The sequence below is a fragment of the Bos javanicus genome, chromosome 9 (assembly GCF_032452875.1).
Source record: "Bos javanicus breed banteng chromosome 9, ARS-OSU_banteng_1.0, whole genome shotgun sequence".
NCBI classification, from domain to species: Eukaryota; Metazoa; Chordata; class Mammalia; order Artiodactyla; family Bovidae; genus Bos; species Bos javanicus.
Window position 1 is genome coordinate 42,356,937 of NC_083876.1, and position 13,939 is coordinate 42,370,875.

General features: G+C 47.7%; 1 protein-coding gene across 6 annotated transcripts in view; it reads left to right on the top strand.

The window, feature by feature from the left end:
* Positions 1-13,939, top strand: part of SCML4 (Scm polycomb group protein like 4) — a 111,690-nt gene that overhangs the window by 62,728 nt on the left and 35,023 nt on the right. For all 6 annotated transcript variants that reach the window (XR_009738485.1, XR_009738484.1, XM_061427663.1 and 3 more), the window contains 2 exons: positions 443-643; positions 5,614-5,808. Coding sequence is in view for 4 of the 6 variants with exons in the window: in XM_061427663.1 (XP_061283647.1) it covers positions 443-643; positions 5,614-5,808 (396 nt within the window). In the remaining 2 variants the exon portion in view is untranslated. The remainder of the gene's footprint in view (positions 1-442; positions 644-5,613; positions 5,809-13,939) is intronic.

Here is a 13,939-nt window from a genome sequence, read left to right on the forward strand (position 1 = left end):
CCTGTGTTATATAGCAACTTCCCACCAGCTATCTATTTCACATATGGTAATGCATATGTTTCAGTGCTACTCTCTCAGTTTGCCCAGAGGGAAGATTTTATATGTGTATATTCCCAGCATAGAAATACATTTGTACACACGGTCCATAACTGTCTATGCTTCAGATTTGAATACATCGGAGGGGACACACCTGTCTGTCTCTTCCCAACCAGGAGGCTGTCTTGAGAGCAAGCCCTGGTAGTTGGGCTTTTTTTGTCTCTTTTACTTGTCAAGTTGGGAAGAATTGGTGCCACTTTGGCCTTTTCAGCTTTCCCAAGGCCAGAGCCAAGGGGACATGGCTGAGGCATCCTGCCCCCGCCCCCCATCCCCAGCCCCGAATACAGGAGCCACTGCAGGCCTGATGTGCTTCGATACTGAGGGCTTTGTGGGTCTCTTTCCACAGTCTGCCTCTACATCAACAAGCAAGCCAATGCAGGGCCGTACCTGGAGAGGAGGAAGGTGCAGCAGCTCCCTGAGCACTTCGGGCCTGAGCGGCCGTCAGCAGTCCTGCAGCAGGCTGTGCAAGCATGCATCGACTGTGCCCACCAGCAGAAGCTGGTCTTCTCCCTGGTCAAGCAGGGCTACGGTGGCGAGATGGTGTCAGGTAAGGCCCTGGAGTGGACGGTATGAGGAGGGCAATGCAGGAGACCCTGGTTCGATTCCTGGGTTGGGAAGGTCCCCTGGAAAAGGGATAGGCTACCCGCTCCAATATTCTTGGGCTTCCCTGGTATCTCAGACAGTAAAGAATCCACCTGCAATGCAGGAGACCTGGGTTTAATCCCTGGGTTGGGAAGGTCCCCTGAAGGAGGACGTGACAACCCACTTTAGTATTCTTGCCTGGAGAATCTCCATGGACAGAGGAGCCTAGTAAGCTACAGTCCATGGGATCGCAAAGAGTCAGACACGACTGAGCGACTAAGCATGGCATCCATGGGTGTCTCCAAAGAGGAAAGCAGCTGAGTCAGGCTTGGGGGACTGTGGCCAGGGTCTGTCTCCATCTGCTGGGCTCCAGGGGCCTTAAATGAGCCTGTGTGCCAAAGGGGCCTGAGGAGAAGAGGCTCCCGGACCTGGGTAAGAAGACTAGACATCTGAATCCTCTCCCTTGACTTGTCCCTTTCTCTCATCTCCACTTCCAGCTCATCAATAAATCCTATTGTTCTAACTTCCAAATACATTCAGAATCAAGCCACTTTTCATGACCCACAGTAATCACTCTGGTTCTTTCCAAATCTAAGCCAGATCATGCCCCTCCTCTGCTCCAAATCCTCAACAGCTCTCATGTCACTCCCAGAAAAAGCTCACATCCTTACAAGGGCTCCCAGGCCCCATGTGACCTGGCTCTGGTCACTTCTCTTGTTTTTTTTTTTTTTTTGGTCACTTCTCTTAAGTCCTCCATTTGACTCTGGTCACAATGGCTTCCTTCGTATGTCCTCCAACCACGCTCCTCCTGCCTCAGGACGTTTGCACCTGCTGTTCTCTCTTTCTGGAATGTTCTTTCTCCAAGTGTCCATGTGACTTGCTCCTAGACTTCCTTCAGATTTATAGTCAAATGCCACCTTCTCAAAAATCCCTTTCCTGACTACCCTGTCTGACATATCAGCCTTTGTCACTATTTATTCTCCCTTCCTCCATTTCATTCCTTTTTCATAGCACTTGTCACTGTGCAGGGAAGTGGGGAAAGTTCATGGTCTCAACCTATCTCACAGGATATGTTTTTGTTTGTATTTAACAAGAGCTCAATCCCACGTCGCAGCACACTCCTCCAGTTTGCACCCTGACTGAACAGCATCCAGAGGGAGGGGGAGGTGTCACCACAAGGTGGAGGAGGACTTTAGAGCTCCGCCCCCTCAGCTGCTCCCCTGACCGAGACTGCCTGTCTTCTCCACGTGTACAGTGGTTGTCACCACTTGCCCTTAAGGCCTTGGAGCTCCACACCTTTGCAAGATGCTTTGAATCCGAGAGGACAGCCTGGTGTCTTCTCTGGCCCAGCATCATGGACACAGCCTCCATATACCCAGGCAAAAGGGAGCCAACTTTCCATTCACAGGGCAGTACAGGTGACCCTGCTGGCTGGCTAAGAGAGGATTTGAGAGAGGGGCCTCTAATGTGGCTGTGTCCTGCAAAACCAAAACATAAGTGTTTTCCTGGACTCCAGGTCAATAACCAGGGTTTGCAGGTGGGGAGATATTGCAGCACAGCTTCACCAGCTCATCCTGACTCAGCCCTCCTTCTGGAGCTCCCTCTGAGAAAGAAGCTGGATCTGTCTAGCTGGTAACTGATTAAAACAGAACTTGGCGAGGTCTGGGTGCATGTGTCTGACCCAGGGTGACTTCTAAGAGACTCCAGTAGATGCGGGCAGAAGAGAGGAGGAAGAAGAACTGCACCGAGAGGGGCCCAAGAGGAGAGTCCCACTGTCAGACCTCTGAGGGCTCCTTGGTTGTTCTTTCCTGATCTGAGAGCCAGGTTCTCGAACCTGGACTACTCTCTGAGGTTGAAAGCCTTGTCCTTTTCCTGGCTAAACAGCAGAGCTCAAGACACAGACCAGTGCTCAGAGAAAGCTCTTCCTGCACTCTGTGCCCCTCCCTCTTGAGTGAATCCCACCCAGGTTCTTTGTGGCCCTGCCCTCGGCTGGGAGAGCAGACCCCTAACTCTCTGGTCTGCTGCTCAGCCTTTCTGTGGCCTCAGGGGCCTTGGCACTGGTGAGGAGGTTCTGCAGAGCCTGACACCAACATCCGAGCAGGCAAAGCCCTGCCAAGTTTCCCTTGGCTGAGGGATTCCCAGGAAGGCCAGAGTGGAGTGCCTGGTCTTGGAGAATGCAGTGGCACTGAGGAGCCTCCTCCTTGAGGTTGTGAAGCGGCACAGTGGTCTTCCACTTTTCTGGTGGTGATGTGGGAGCCCAGCAAGATGATGATTGCTCCAAGGTGGTTTAGGGAGGGGCCTGAGGAGAAAGACCCAGTCTCCCCCACTCTCCACCTAGAACCTGAGCCTTCAGACACTGCTTTTTAAACATCCTCGTGGGCACAACGTGTAGAAAATGGTGACACTAGTGTGGGCATCGTGGACCTGAAGAACTCAAACCTCCATGCTTGGGCCTCGGGCCACCCCAGAGGCTGAGGGCCCATGTCCCAGTACCATGGCCCATTCCCGGCACACCTGTTGGGATGCTCTGCCTTAACCATGTTCTCCCAGAGGGGTAGCTATTGAGATCTCACATATTACATGTCTGCTTCCAGGAGGTGGGATTTTCCCACTGTGTGAGCTTCCAGGAATCTCTGGGAATGTGGAAACCCTGATCTAAGGCACAGGCCTGATGCCCCAGATCCACCTGCTGTGTGGTCAGTCTCCATCTCAACTAGTCTTTTAAGGTATGGGAGGTGAGCAGCAGTGCCTGCCCCTCCCCACTTCCCCCCTCCCCCAACCCAAGAGGGAATCTCCAGCATGTCCCAGAGGTCAAGATCCTCCTTACTGAGCCCCTTGGCAGCTCTTTGCTGACCCTCCCAATCAGAGTCATTATTATGGAGTATTAAAGTGACAGGCAAACGCCCCTTAGAGGCCACAGGAGCTGGAAAAACACTTCAGGCCTTCTCAGTTTCCTCGTCTACATTATGGGATCATAACCTTCTTTCCACTGTCTTCACAGGACAGTCAGACAGCATAAATGAGGTGATAGACGTGAAAGCTCTTGTTAAATTATTAAAAGTTACACAAAAGAAATGATTCTTTGTATTTCCAATTTGAATGGGTAGGTGTGTGTGAGAGTTTATTTTTCAGTTCTGAAATCAAAGTTAGCTCTGGTCGCCTTGTCCCAGTCCTTGCAGTGCGCTAGCCTTTGGGAGCTAGAGTATAAAAGTCCAGGCTGCGTTCCACATGTGCGCACTGAGGGCAGAGCCTGGAGGAGGAGGGGAGCAGAATGTCCTGCTGGGGATCTTCTTATGTGTTCCCCACACTGGAGCTGGTGTGTGAGCTTCACATGGCAACAGAGTTCCGTGAGGAGGATTACACAAAGAAACAAGTTCTCAGCTGGAGGAACTGGATGTTTCTTCAAAATTCTGGTAGCCCTAGAGAAATTGAGTGTGATCTAGCATCACTACGGAGAGAACACCGAGAACACCTTTGGAGTTCTTTTATAAAGACTCCTCCCCAGAAGGCTGAAAGAACCCTGAACACTGGGTTAGAATTGGACACCTCAGTATGAACTCAGTTTTATTTGAATATACATATATATCTAGATCTGGGCTTCCCCAGTGGCATGACGAATCTGCTTGCAGTGCAGGAGATGTGCAGGAGATGTGGGTTCAATCCCTGGGTCTGGAAGATACCCTGGATGAAGGCATGGCAACGCACTACAGTATTCTTGCTGGGAAAATCTGGTGGACAGAGGAGCCTGGCAGGCTACAGTCCATAGGGTTGCAAAGAGTCAGACACTACTGAAGGGACTGAACACACACACCCGTGCACACACACGCACACACACACAGTCACATCTAGATACAGACATTTATCAAGACCCACCTTTGATCCAAATCTGTTTATCTAGAGTTGCTTAAAAAATGACGGTGTGTCAGAGGGATGCAGGAGTAAATCTGCAAGCTCCCAAAAGATAAAAACTGGAATAATTTAGCAATAAAATAAATAACATAGTGTTGGACAGCCCACAGTACAAAATAAATATATTGAGTCTACACTGTTATTAATGAATAAACAAATAAATAAGTGGAGGAGAAGGGACAAGTCTTCCTTATGGAAGAATTTCAGATTATATAGAGACTGTTCCCTCTTCAGGAGGTAGAGCCTAATCCCTCCATTGCCCTTGAATGTGGATAGGACCGTGTGACTTATTTCCCAGGAACAGAATATGAAGAATACAGTGAAGAAACATAGCAAACACTTTCTTGGCCAGGAGATGAAGGTTAACATCCCAGAGATGTCATGTGTCTATCTGATGCAAGGGGAAAGGCGCTTTGCCTCTGCAGTCTTCCTCCTCAAAAACTCATGTGAAAGTGGGTGTTAGTTGCTCACGTGTGTCGAACTCTTTATGACCCCCTGGAGTGTAGTCCACCAGCTTCCTCTGTCCATGGAATTCTCCAGGCAAGAATACTGGAGTGGGTTGCTATTCTCTTCTCTAGGGGATCTTCCTAATCCAGGGATCAAACCACAGACTCCTGCATTGCAGATGGATTCTTTACTGTCTGAGCCATCAGGGAAGCTCCCCAAAAACCATAACCCCAGTCGAATCATGAGAAAAATGTCAAACAAACCAAATTGAGAAACATTTTACAAAATACATGATCAGTACTCCTCAAGACTGTCAAGATCATGAAAAACAAGAAAAGACTGAGAAACAGTCACAAACCCGAGGATACCAAGTTTACGCAACAGGTACAGCCAATATGATCTCCTGAATGAGATCCTGGAACTGAAATAGGGTGTTAGTGAAAAAACAGGTGAAATCCAAATAAAACTTAGTTAAAAGCACAGCAGAACTGACCACACCAAGACCTGTTCCCCAGGGCTGATGGGCTTGTGGCTTTCTCCAGAGTCCTGCTCTGAGTAGCTGTGTCTGTGCTCTTCCAGTCTCCGCCTCCTTTGATGGGAAGCAGCACTTGCGGAGCCTGCCTGTGGTGAATAGCGTCGGGTACGTCCTCCGCTTCCTCACCAAGCTGTGCCGAAGTCTCCTATGTGACGACCTCTTTAGCCACCAGCCCTTCCCCAGGGGCACCAGCGCCTCCGACAACGCCCCCGAGAGCCAGGAAGGCAGGATGGAGTCAGGTAGGCTTTTGTGGTCTGTCCTCGGGGCCTGCAGGTGGTTCCAGGTGTCCCTGCCCTCCCAGGGCAGAGGAGGCTGCCACTGAGGGGGCTCCTGGGAGCTCTAGGAGCTAGAGGTTCCCTCCTTCTGCTAGAGGTTCATGAGCTGCCCCTCTGGGCATCTGAGGCACGGTGAGAACCGGCCAGGACCAAGGACACCCCGACGGTCCCCACCCAGGCTGCAGTGGAAGAGATGGCTCCAGCTACTGAGAGCTGACATTGTAACTTTTAGGCCTATGTTATTAGAATGTAGACACTGAGACGGCATCACTTGTAATGAGTGATCTTTTTTCCTCTCTTCTAATAAAGACTCTTGAGCATTTATTCATCATTGTCGAATAATTGAAAGACTACTAACCTAAGTAACAAAGAAATCCTGAAGAAACAAGGGCTAACGAAGTGATTACGTTGGTCCTGTCTGGGGGCCTCAGGTTCCTACCCAGGTCAATAAAACAGTAATACAGTGTATTACAGTAAAACTGTAATACAGTGTCTATCATGGCAGGAATTTGACCTGGCTGTAAATCATATATGTCCTCCAGTGAGACTTAGTGTTTCTCCCTCATCACAGGACAGAAGGTATCCCAGGAGCTAAATGCCTTTTGTACCACCAGCCCCAGAATAGCTCAGTGTAGGGAAGTGGTCGGTGGGAAGGGCAAGACCACCTGGACAAACTTGCCACACCATTGTCTGCCCAATAGGCTAGGTGCCAGCGGGAGCTGCTCATCCCCCACGTAGTGGCCCTGAGTTATGGATTTGAAGGCAATGGCACCCCTCTCCAGTACTCTTGCCTGGAAAATCCCATGGACAGAGGAGCCTGGTAGGCTGCAGTCCATGGGGTCGCTGAGGGTCGGACACGACTGAGCGACTTCCCTTTCACTTTTCCTTTCATACCTTGGAGAAGGAAATGGCAACCCACTCTAGTGTTCTTGCCTGGAGAATCCCAGGGATGGGGGAGCCTGGTGGGCTACCGTCTATGGGGTCGCACAGAATCGGACATGACTGAAGCTACTTAGCAGCAGCAGAACATGAGTCCAGATTCTAGGTTTCAGGTTTCAAGGATGAGGAGACATGTCGCCTTTTGTCTTTCTCTGGAAGCAGTGTTGTTGATACATAAAGAACACATAGATGGTGAAACTGAAATCTAGCCATTATGTCATTCTGCAAACATTTGCTGACCCCTTTCCTATTCCAAGTACCTTGTGAGACCCTGTCTTGGAATAAGGCAAATATGTGAGCTTAGGAAGTTTTTGAGGTATTGAGTGACCAGTGTGAATAATGAAAAAACCAATACATTTGCAGTTATGTGCTCACAGACAGGTTTAGAGAGTTCAGCAGAAGGATACTTATAATCAGAGTGGCTATATTTTAAGCCTAGGAGGACATCAGGGAAGATTCTTAGCATAGATTTTTCTCATATAATGTCAAGAATCTTGTCTACAATTTTACTTTAAACTCTCTGAGACCTGGGAAACAGGAAGAAATCTGGCCTTTACAAAGAAAGGTATCTAATTAAATATAGCCTGTGTGAGCAGATGCTCTATACTTCTGTGTTTTCTTGATGCCTCTATATGTCTGAACTTGAGAAAGTCTTCTCATGTCTCTGGGCCTCAGTTTCCTGTGTGAAATAAGGGGTTGAGTTGCTCATGTATAACCTTCTGGTTCTGACAGTCTATGAATCTGGCCTCTCCTATAAACCTTGGTTGACTCAGAAACATATTGTAAAGCTAATGTATCTTCCAGTGAATCTTGCAATGAGAACAGCAGATGACTGATTTCATTTGACAAACTCTTAAGTCATCGTTACATTGAATAAGCAATGACCTAGGGGACATAATCATAAAGTCATAGAACTCATGTCTCCCATTCTCCTTGAAATAAATGTCGCCTGTGAGACCACTTATTCCCTGTCCATGGATGAAATTTAGGGCAGATCTCCTGCCTTTCCTGGCTCCTTTCAGAAAACAAAACATTCTTTAGTGAATAGTTAACATCCAGTCAGTGTGATCATCAAACTTTAATTTTCACTCAAAGATGTAACTACTTCCCATTCCCAGCACAGCCCTGCTTTGGGCCAGTTGCCTGCAGCAGCAAAGGAAGATATGGTTGGCTTCTCTTCACCTCCTGCCTAGTCCTGTGTTTTTGCCCCTTCTGTGTGGAACTAACGGTGATTCCAAATCCTTCCTGATCAGAGTGAGGGAAGGAGGAGAGAAAAGAGGTAGGAGAGTTTTTGCTTGACTAATCCCACTGTGAGCTGGCATGAGGCTCCCTGGTTCTGGCGGGTGTTTCAAGCTGATTCTTCATCCTGTGGGCTCTTGTTGTTATTGTTCAGTTGCTAAGTTGTGTCCAACTCTTTGCGACCCTATGAACTGCAGCACTCCAGGCTTCCCTGTCCTTCACTGTCTCCCTGAGTTTGCTCAAACTCACATCCATTGAGTCAGTGATGCCATCCAACCATCTCATCCTGCATTGTTCCCTTCTGCTCTTCCCCTCTATCTGTCCCAGCATCAGAGTCTTTTCCAGCGAGTCAGCTGTTCACATCAGGTGCCCCAAGTGTTGGAGTTTCAGCTTCAGCATAAGTCCTTCCAATGAATATTCAGGGTTGATTTCCTTTAGGACTGACTGGTTTGATCTCCTTACTGTCCAAGGGACTTTGGAGAGTCTTCTCCGGCACCACAGTTTGAAAGCATCAATTCTTTGGTGCTCAGCCTTCTTTACGGTTCAACTCTCACATCCATACATGACTCCTGGAAAAACCACAGCTTTAACTATGGACCTTTGTCGACAAAGTGATGTCTCTGCTTTTTAATATACTGTCTAGATTTGTCATAGCTCTTCTTCCAAGGAGGAAGCATCTTCTAATTTTGTGGCTGCTGTCACTATCCGCATTAATTTTGGAGCCCAAGAAAATGAAATCTGACACTGTTTCCATGAGTCCTTTGGAGAGTCCCCATGTCTCATCTGCACGTTCATTGTCAAAGACGAAGGCAACTCTTCTCTGGCTGATCATTTACAGTTCTTCCCACAGCCTCAAGGCATCTGCAGGTAAATCTCTGGCTTCTCTTTCCTGAGGCCCCTTGTGCCTCCAGATAGTCCCATAGAAAGGATCTAAGCTGATCTCACTTCAGATCTGGTCTCTTAGAAACACTCACACATCCTTTGCGCAAACAGACTCAGGGCCTGCGGGCTGATTTCTGTACCACCTCTCCTTTGTTCTTCCATCAGACTTTTTTCTCATGGAAATGAAACAATAATACTTTCTGTCTCTTGAGCTCCAGGGTCGGAGATCAAGCTACTCACAGGGCCACACTGAAGCCCATGGGAACGTGGGACAGTTTTTTCTCCACAATTCATCTTCTATTCAACCTGCTTTTCAGCCTCTGCAGTTGGGTGCGCCGCTGCACGTGGGTGGTCATCTACAGCTGTAAAACTGGCTTTCCACCACCTCCATCTCTTTTTGCAAGATTTCCACACTTGACTCTTGTATGGGGAGCCTACTGTCGTGCAGCTTCAGCCAAAACTAAAACTAAAATAATTTCATGTTAACATCCTGTCCCAGGAACCCCCCTCCAGCTTTCCTTAAGTGATCATTGAAGAAACCCTTGCCTTGGTTTCCACCATATTCTCTCCCCTTCCAAACTCAACATGCTGAGTGAAGTTCCTGTCTTTTTCCTGGAAGTAGCCACGTTGTTTCTTCCCTTGACTGGGGCAGGTATTTCTACCTAAAGCTGATTTCCTTCCTAGGTGTTGTGGCTTTAGAAGCAATTACTTCAGTTGTCGTCAAGAACCTTTCCCCAGCCAAGGGATGCTTTGAAAAAATGAATTGCTCCAAATCAACCAACTTTGTGGAAATTGCTCCTTATGCCCTAGGTGTTACAGGACCAAGTGCTGTGTGTTTCATGTGTCTAGGGGCCTCGGGGAGGGTGGAAGAAGCAGCAATGGCATGGTAGGCTCTGAGCAGCCCCCTGGCACATGTCTCTCCTACCTGTCTCCATGGGGCCTCGGATGATACCATTAAAGAGTTTGCCTTTAGAATAAGACATTGCCTCTGTAGGACTGCCTTGTCAAAGTTCCTTTGTGTGCATGCTAAGTCGCTTCAGTCATGTCTGACCCTTTGCGACCCTATGAACTGTAGCCCAACAGGCTCCTCCGTCCATGGGATTCTTAAGGCAAGAATACTGAAATGGGTTTCTGTGCCCTTCTCCAGGGGACCCTCCTGGCCCAGGGATCAAACCTCTGTCTCTTATGTTTCCTGCACTGGCAGGTGAGTTCTTTACCACTAGTGCCACCTGGGAAGCCCCAAAGTTCCCTTAAAGGATAACATATCATGTTATTATTACCTTGGATGAGGAACTAGTTTATTACCCACTTTCCCACCATTGTGGCAAGAAAGGCAGGTGCATTTATGAGGGAAGGGCTGGAGGTCTTTGTTGACTTAAGGCTTCATATCCATGTTATTCCTAAACAAGATCATACAGTCTTGAACTCATTTGAACCAGATCCTGCTCTGCCCCAAGGTTGTTCATTCAAAGCTGGAGTGTGCCACACAGTTAGAGGGTTTGTCAGCATTCATTAGGGCGTTTCCAGAAGACAGTAAATCAGACAGTTAAGAAAATACAAAGCCAGGACACACAAGGAACTGTCACAGAAACTAAGATGTTTGTGGTTTTTTTTTTTTTTAAAGGATGATTTGGGAAAGAAATGATTTTCTGTTCTAGGATGTGACACCAGGTCACATGGATTTGTCCTCTATGGTCCTGAAGATATACTTAATTAACCTTCAAGTCTTGTCACTCAAGTTCTGGTCAGGAGCATCACCATCAGCCGAGAAAGGAAAAGCTCAACAGCCCTCCCTCACTCCTTCGCAACAGATCCTAGGTGTTTAAAGACACATTAAAGTTTGAGAAGTGTGGGTGTAAGGAGTACTCTCCCAGGTAAAGGACTTGGAAGCTGAATAACACAGTGGAACTCTCAGAAGATGGCTCCCTCGGGAGTCAGGTGGCATTGACATTGTAAAGATCTTTGAAAAGTCAAAACTGGTTAGAAGTAGATGGAGCTGCTTGGATGGTGTGATCTCCTCATGACTGGTGACAAAAGCAGATGTCCACTTGTCAGGGCCGTCAGGCTGAACTCAGGCATCCAGAGGATGTAAGAGCAAGATGTCCTCTCTGGTCCCTTCCAAGCTGAGAGTCACAGCTGGGAGTGGCAGAGAAGAGCCACAGATAGTAAGAGGTGAGGGCCCCCAGGAGCCCTGTGGTGGGATCCTCCAGGAGGGAAGATGAGGATACCAAGGTAGAAGGGCTCACAGTGGAGCAGAGAGCGTGCTTCTTCCACATCTCTTCCTCAGACCTTTCAAATATAAACTCTCTCACCAAATGATCTTTCTCTCATGTTCAGGGAAAACAAGCTTCAGACCCATTCAGCTGCCTGAATTCAGTCTGGACCGTGGAGTTCTTGGCTTTAGATTGGGAAGTTCAGTCATTTTCCTCTATGTCTATTAACTGACCACCAAATGTTCATGTTATCGGGTGGAGAGCAGCTCTCTGGGTGCCTTTAGGAAAGTGGAAGCAAAATCATGGATTTGATAACATTTGGTTCTGGATTTGCATTTGATAACAATTTTACTTTACCTTTGAATGGTGGCTTCCCTGGTGGCTCAGAGGGTAAAGCGTCTGCCTGCAATGCGGGAGACCTGGGTTCAATCCCCGGGTTGGGAAGATCCCCTGGAGAAGGAAATGGCAACTGACTCTAGTAATCTTGCCTGGAAAATGCCATGGATGGAGGAGCCTGGTAGGCTACAGTCAATGGGATAACAGAAAGTTGTACATGACTGAGAAACTTCACTTTGAATGTTGGGGGGAAAAGGTCTCAGTTATAAGTAAGCTTTAGCCAGTGCTTCTCCACTTTGTGCCCTGGAACCACCCGGGCATCTTGATGAAATATGGACTCTGGCTCAGGATGGCTGGAGTGGGCTGAGAGCCTGTGTTTCTGACAGGCTCCCAGGGGATGTCCTTTGCCGTTGCTGCTTAGGAACACAAGGAATGAGAAGGTGTGTGCTGACTGAGTCCTGCTCACAGAGGGAAATTTATGTCAGGTTTTCAGTAAAATACACTTATCTACTCTAGGATGCTGCCGCCCTGTAGGAGCACTGACGCTGAGGATGAGCTGGATGAGATGTCCATGGGTGTGAGGGGCAGAGTGGTCAGGCAAAGTGGCACAGGTGAAAATGCAGGTGAGAAAAAGGAGGTTTGCAGTGCTGGGGAAGAAGGTAAAAGACAGAAAAGAATGATGACTGGCACATTTCTCAGTGTGGCAGCACGGAAAAGCACTGTGACCTCCGACCAGCACTGGCAGGAGGGTCTTTGTTGCCTTCCGAGCTTCCCAGAATCCCTAGAAGACCCTAGGGATCCATTCTCTCAGACCCTTGTCTGCACAGCATTCATGGCTCTTAATTCTGCCTTATACTGCTAGAATCCAGGTCCAGACCTCATCTCCCTAGGTAGACTTGACGGTGGGAACTTGAGGACAGCCTGAAACACAAGTCCGCAGTAAATATTTTACTGACTCCAATTCGGTGTGACACAACAGAACAAACTGTGCTCACCAAGCATTGGGGAGATCTTCTTTGGAAACCACAAATGTGATAGCTGAAGTCTTTTGCGAGATCTAATTTAGTGATTGGTTTCCTGCCTTCTAAAGGTTTGACTTGATGGGAACAAATTGTTTACTTTTTGTTGAGTAGCTTTTTTGATACACAAATGGTGAGAGTGGGAGATGAGAAAGGCCATTGATTCTTGACGCTTGATGTTTTTGTCCTTGGCTGGTGGTCTTGGAGACAGGCACCAGAAAACTCTTGGAGTAACAGACATGCACAGTACCTTCTGCATACCCAGCATCTAGAAATCAAATCTGCTTCTTTGTTGAACTACAAATTTGTCTAATGTAATAGCTGTACAAAAGAATGACTATCCAGAGAATATCTCTTTCCAAAAGGTTGTTTATTTCTAAAAGGCAATAGAGTGTACCAAGTGGCATGAGTTCCATTATATAGAAACATCCATATGGCCAGACAGCAAATGTGTTCTGAGTTCCCTCTACTTGTGATGCCTGCAGAGCTGAGGCCACTTGTTCAAAGCCAACCAGAAAGGCAGCAGCAAAGTGGAAACTGAGCCCAGGTCTCCTCCCTGGCCCTTTGCTTTTCCTCCCAAGCCTATTGATAAGGCCCCATTACCCAGCACTCACTGAGTGGGGTATATGTCTTGTTTCCTGGCTCAGAAGTGTGACCACACAAAATGGATGTTCACAAGTGGCTTGTGGTACCCTTGTGTCACTTCTTCTAGCAAAGATGTAAAAGAACAAAACAAACACCAATGCCCACTTAGCAAAATCCAGGCAGAAACTGAACTCTAGGTAGATCAGTTATCCTTTCTCCTTCTGGGTTAATATCTTGGCCACAAGGAGTGTCTCATCCTTATCCTCGTGCCCTAGTTGCGTCATTGCTGGATGACATGCACAGGACAGGCAGAACCTATCATCCTAGACACCAGGAGAACTTCCTCATCCCTACAAAATCCAACAAAGTGGCCTACTCCACCAATGCTAGGCATGGTTTGCGTGCTCACTCAGTCATGTCCAACTCTTTGTGACCCCATGGACTGTAGCCCACCAGGCTCCTCTGTCCATGGAATTTCCCAGGCAAGAATACTGGAGTGGGTTGCCATTTCCTACTACAGAGGATCCCAACCCAGGGATCAAACCAGTGTCTTTTGCATCTCCTGCATTGGCAGGTAGATTCTTTACCACTGAGCCATCTGGGAAGCCCCAGGCATGGTTTAACCCAGTATTTTAAATACTATATGAAATGATTGGGTTAAAAAAAGAGAAATGAAGGAAGCCATGTGCAGGCCAATGATCAGAATATTGCAGAGCTATGTTCATCCTGGTATAGCCATGGGCTATGTGAACAAAATGAGTGGTTAGATTTTTGAGCCATGTATTGAAATTGGGGTCATTTGGAAGGAGAAAAGAGTATTAGTGCCAAGCTCAGTTTTTAAGAATCTTTGAGAGAGTCTTGATGGACACATGAAAAGGAAAA